This window comes from Hippocampus comes, unplaced genomic scaffold (assembly GCF_001891065.2).
Source record: "Hippocampus comes isolate QL1 unplaced genomic scaffold, H_comes_QL1_v1.1 scaffold22, whole genome shotgun sequence".
Classification (NCBI taxonomy): Eukaryota; Metazoa; Chordata; class Actinopteri; order Syngnathiformes; family Syngnathidae; genus Hippocampus; species Hippocampus comes.
In genome coordinates, this window is record NW_017806175.1 from 4,876,424 (window position 1) to 4,882,255 (window position 5,832).

At 42.6% G+C, this 5,832-nt stretch overlaps 2 protein-coding genes across 2 annotated transcripts in view; both read left to right on the top strand.

The window, feature by feature from the left end:
- LOC109531933 (uncharacterized) overlaps positions 1-280 on the top strand; it is a 6,821-nt gene extending 6,541 nt beyond the window's left edge. The window contains exon 9 of the mRNA XM_019896470.1: positions 192-280. Coding sequence (XP_019752029.1) covers positions 192-280 — 89 coding nt within the window. The remainder of the gene's footprint in view (positions 1-191) is intronic.
- A 1,090-nt stretch (positions 281-1,370) lies between these two features.
- LOC109531934 (dynamin-3-like) lies at positions 1,371-5,824 on the top strand. Its single transcript, XM_019896472.1, has 2 exons — positions 1,371-1,489; positions 5,671-5,824. Exons 1-2 carry the CDS (start codon positions 1,398-1,400, stop codon positions 5,822-5,824), a joined length of 246 nt encoding a protein of 81 aa, XP_019752031.1. The 5' UTR covers positions 1,371-1,397.
- The last annotated feature ends 8 nt before the right edge of the window (positions 5,825-5,832 follow it).

A 5,832-nucleotide genomic window follows, 5' to 3' on the forward strand; every position in this document is an offset into this window, starting at 1 on the left:
TCCAATACTGTTATGTACAGGACTTACGCAACCAAGAAAGTTGTTGATGCATGCTTACTAATCCGCCTTCCACTTGCCTCTCCTTCCTTGAGCTGCATTTTATTTTTTATTTGTTGCTGCTATTTATAACTCACTGCCACTGTCAAATTTTACTAGACACAACTAACACTGGTCTGATCTGTTCCACCCAGGAGGCCTGCTCCGGCAGCCCCAAACTCCAAATAGGAGGACGCCGCCGCCCGCAGCCCCGGCGACCTCTATCCAGCTGTGCGATGTGTGATCCGTCCCGAGCGCCGTCGTCTGCCGCCTGCACACTTTCGCAAGTCATGAGCTTGTTTTGTACAGACACTACCGTAGGCTGCTGACTTTTCCACAAGTGCCTGAACTTTTTGTGTAAATATACAGTAAATAGCAGTTATTCTATGAACGCGGGGAAAAAAAAACACTATTTTATAATTTTTTTAATAATAAAGAGCCATTTTATTTTTCAACATCATTTGTCTTGAGTTTGGAATATCTGAATGACAGCCGAGCATGCTTATTTGCCAATATGTGCCCTGCAATCCACCAGCGGCTAGTTCTTAGTGAACCCCACCTCTGATAGGTAGGTTGGTAGATGGATGACTTTTAAAAAAAGTTATTTTTAAAGAGACCTTTATTAGTACAAAATGCTTTTTAGAACAATATTTCATCATAAAACGGGTTCCTAAAGTAGCGATATAGCGCCAATTTCTCCTTGTAGTCATTCAACAGGTTGAATTGTTTTTTCTTTTTTTTTTTTTAACAAATAAGTGAATCTGCAGGTGCCGAAAAGAAAGTACGCTGCAGCCCCCTGTCGTAGAGGAAATTGAACCCCGCGCCTTTTAGTGGCCATATTCTGAAAAGAAGTTTCAACTATGGAGGAAATGTGCTGCCCTCTAGTCAAAATGCTTCAAGCTGCAAGGGGGAGAAAAAGGTTGTTGTCCATTGCATTACACATACAAAATAATTGAGCAAGTTACAGTACGCATGGGAGTTTATTTATTACAGTAAAATTTTTCATGTTCAACACTGCAGTAATAAATACATTCTATTTAGTCTCATTAGAACCAGAAATTCTTCACTATTTTGTTACAGCTTTATTTCAGAATAGAACTGACTTAATTTTCCTCAAAATTCAACACACAACACTACAGTGACAAAATGAAAAAAAAAAATCAGCAAATTTATGAAAAAAAAAAACCCATCCTTCCACTTAGTTTTTTACTTTTATATCTCATATAAAAGATGAGAACAAAAGCGCCAAACGAAAACAAATCCCCAAGTCACTCAGTTTTAAAAAAAATCCAAGAAGTTCCAGTGATGAGCCAGTTTTAATTTTTCAATTAAAAAAAAAACAGGAGACGGAGAAGAGGTACATGCTCGCTTTAGACAACCTCAAGGTCAGAGATGTAGAGAAGGGCTTCATGTCCAGCAAATTCGCCTTCGCCCTCTTCAATTCTGAATCAAGGTCCGTGTGCCTCGAATGAGTGTATGTTTGTGTGTCAGTCAGTGAGATGATGTAGAGTAGGGGTGTCAGACTCATTTCGCATGTCTTTCCTTTGTTTTGGTATAGTGAAGCACAAGCACATTTGGAAAATGTTTAAATTTAATGCACATATCATTTACAAAACAATTCATGAAACACCTGAGATTTCCTTAGACAAATGTGCAATTTACTTTTATCATTCACACACGTATGCATTGCAACGGATCCCACTGATTGTACAAAGGCACAAAACTTTAACAAGTAATTGGTATTGTAAAATATAGTCATGCATTTTAAGATTAAACGAGATTTATCAAGAAAGGATTTTTAAAAAAAACATTTACAGATGTGCATATAAAATCTAAATTTAATCCCTGCCTACACTTTACAAATTTAAGAGAAAAACAATGTGCCCCCTAGCGGATAATCCACGAATTGCATTTTATTAAAAATATTCATTCCGTGTCTTTCGTGCATGTTTTCATTTTTAAATGATCCTGCGGGCCTGATCGAACCTCGTCGGGGCCCGGTTCCGGCCCGCGGGCCGTACGTTTGACACCACTGACGTAGCATTTGTGCCGTCGTCACCTGCTCGCTGGAGTTTACTACGGCCTTTCGACGAGTGTGCGTGAGGGCAGGAAACGGGAAGATGCGTTGCCCTTCCTCTGACCTTGCTTGTTCTGCTGAGAGGATATCCAGTTGGTACCGCCGGTGGCTATGGGTGTGGTTTTATTGTCTGCATGTATACGCCAGACTCTCGAGCGCACCGATATGTTGCCTTAAAGTGTGTGGACCAGATGGAGAGAACATAAGAGGTCTTGGGGGGAGAAAAAGTGTAATTGGAGCTGATTGGACCAACACATATGTGCGGTGTTTATTATACTGATGTATTCACACACACACACACAAAACCTGCGTCCTGCGCAAGCGTGTGGAGCACAGCATACTGACGGCAGGCCCATTAAGCAACTAATCAAAGCCAGAGAGCTTGGATCCGAGATGAGGCGGCTCTCGTTTGGAAAGAATTGCTCGACTCACCACAGAGAAAGAGAAGAACGAGAAAAGGGGTTGAGGGGAGGACGAAAGCGTATCAGCGCCATCAGCCAGGAATGTGTCAAAATCTGTCCTCTGCCTGCAACCCCCCCCAACCAACACCAACACCCCCCCTCCTCCTCCTCCTCCCCCCCTCCCCCTCCTCCTTTTCCTGTGCCGCTTCTCTGTTCGTATTTTCACTAATCTGAAAAATGTCTTGAAATCGAAAGCAGCCGCGTTCAGAGCAGGAATTCCTTCAGAGAAGATGTAGTCAGGATGTGTGATAAATCTGCGCGGGGAGCACTTTCAATGTGTGCCTGAGTCCTGAATGTAGACCAGCAGTAGGAACACTTTTTTCCGTTCCAGTGTTTGTTACCACGCCAAATTGATGTTGAATGAAAGTTGCGAGCAGTGATGAACAGTGGAAATCGGTGGACATGTCTTTCATAAAAGTACAGATGAAAAAGTTTCAGCACCCCGTCCGTGCCTGAAATGGGACTTTAGCCTCGCAGAATGGCGTCAATGTGTGATGATCGTGTTGAGAAAAGTCGGAAGGTTGGAAAAATAAGACGCAGACACCAGTTTCATCAAATGCCTAGCATAACAGGACACACCAAAAAGTCTGAAGGACCCGCCGTGCCTGAAGTGAAACGGGAAGTTGGCCATTTTGATTTGAAGCAGCCACGTTGGATGAAATTCACGGCTCGTCCTTCGATCATTTCTTGTAAATTTAGGGGGAAAAAAATAGCACCGGTTTCACCCATCGAAATGAAGTTGGTGTACATGTCTGTCATAACAGGCTGCACACAAAAGTCGCAAGGATCCATGCCTCAAATTGAACTGGGATTTGGTCGGTTTGTTTTCAAGCAGCAAATCATCGGGCAAATTCCAGCGCTTGGCAGTTTCACCCTCAAAAACCGCTAACACTAGTTTACACTGAATTCACCGGTCATAAGAAAGGACGCATGCCACCAAATGTACAGGAAGTCCGCCATTTTAGGTTGAAGCAGCCATTTTGGGCAAAGTCCAGGCTTTGTACTTTAACGATCTCCTACGAGGGAATCCACCCAAATGATTCGCAATCCCAAGAGGGGATACAAAACAGATGGACGGCGCTAAATTACAAAGCTTTGTTGTCTCCACCGTTTAACGTGTTTGGAGCATGGCATCAAAGTTTGATCAAGTCGCCTTGAAAAAAAGGGGCCGTGAGGGGCTGTTCATGACTTTAGTTTATGTTTCGAATTGCATGACAAAACTACATCAGATGCTCTGATGAGACGCATCTGGCCGGCACGCAGAAGGTTTCTTCGGCTGTGCTGTAGAGTAATAGCGCTCGAGGATTGTCATAGTTGGCCTGCTGCCCTGACTGCTCGCCACCACACCCTGACTTATTAGCCTCACCCAGTGGAGCTCCGGCCTATTTGTTGATCTCTCCTCATTGCTCTCCCTTTCTCTCTTACTTGTTCTCTCTATTTTCGCTCAGCATTGCAATTGTCTCACAGTCACACATTTCACATATTTGAGGTTGTGAGTGTGAGGCGGGAACAGCGAGAGGAGAGGAGGGGAGGGAACAACTGAACGATTATTGAAAAATGTCTTGCAGATGCTACGCACATTGCTCTTTTTTTTTTTTTCGTTCTCCCCCCACCCCCGGTTGAGTGGCTTGCGCAGCCAAAGCACATAGATGATGTGGAAGCAAGGCCATAAAATGCAAACAAAAGAGGAAAGGATACGAGTACAGTAGATGAGTTACAGCGGGAGCATGTTTCAGTAACTGCTGAGACGTGTGAGTTTGGATCCCCACTACCTTGAATGCGCTACCATTTAAAATCAACAGGGTTCCTACCACAATGCTGCGAACTTGGCCTAAAGACTGGTTGGAGAATACTGGAGTGCTTGTAAGAAAGCACCGCGGTCACAGTGGAACCAGGCCAAAACTTCATGGAGTCCTGGCACTTTGCAGGGATTGTAAATTATAACTTTATAGCTCGCTAATTATGTTTTAATTGCATGAATATATGCGGGACAGAGACTCGGGGGGCGGGGGGGCGTGAGCATCTTTTGCACTGCTTTCAAAATAGCAGCCAATGACTATGGTTACATCTGCTGTGTAAAAATCCAATATGTTCAAATGTGAAAACTGAAATAAAGTAGAATGGCTCACTTTTTTCAATAATGCCTTGACGATAACAGCTAGGAGCAAAAAAAGCTTTTGGGAGCGAAGAGATGATTATTTTATTATTATTGTTATTATTATTATTGTTATTATTTTGTTTTGCAATTGAACTGAACTCCCTTAAAAAGCAGCAGATATTTCTTTTGAAAAGAGGGGTCAAGCTGTTTATTGCCACTCCCAGTTTGAGGTTTACTGTCGAAACAAAACAGAAAGCAGAAAATCACATTTCAAACCATTTGCCTTAAAGTCGGTTCAGCTTATTGCTAACAAATAATGCAAAACGCCATCGGCGGGATAACCAATAGCATCAGTGTTGTCGCGTTAAAACACTTTGAAGGAAAGGATATGTGAATATAAATGGTGAAGCAACACCTGTACCCCGACAATATAGCAATATGCAAGGCGTATATTTTTGTGCTTTTGCGAAAAATGACAAATTTTACTGCGATTTATCAAGTCAGTTGTGAAACTTCATTTGTGTCATTATTCTGCTGCCCCCGCCAAGTGGGTAAGATGCGCACCCAAGGAGCAACACAATGTCTGTTGAATGGTGGCAAAAAGTGTTTATTTCCATTCTAGTTGATGATGTCATTACTCTGTTTTTATAGAATATAAACGGAGAGTGCTATTTTTCTTGGCTATTTTTGTTGCGATTTTTGGGAGGCTGGAACGGATTAATGGCTATTTGGGAAAGATGAAGTGTTTCACGTGTTCCTATTTGCCGTCACCGGTACACTTCTGTGGTGGCATCATAAAAAAAAAAAAGCAAACCATATCTGGAAATGAATCCTTCTGAGGCTCTTGAAGACTCACAAGATTTGTTGTTGCGGTTTTGTTTGACTTTTGAATGCATCTCATTCCACTGAATTGTGGTTGAAGTTTAGAGGCGCTGTTTTTTTTTTTTTTTTTTGCATTGTGTATTGCATATTTTTCTGAGTGTATGATATACTTGAAGGAACGTGTACAAGGACCACAAGTTTCTGGAGCTGGTCTGCAACTCTCAGGAGGAGCTGGACATCTGGAAGTCCTCTTTGCTCCGGGCTGGCGTCTACCCAGAGGAGGTCACGGTGAGTACCCTGACCCCTTTGGAGAACACCCGTTGTGAATAAATAAAAAG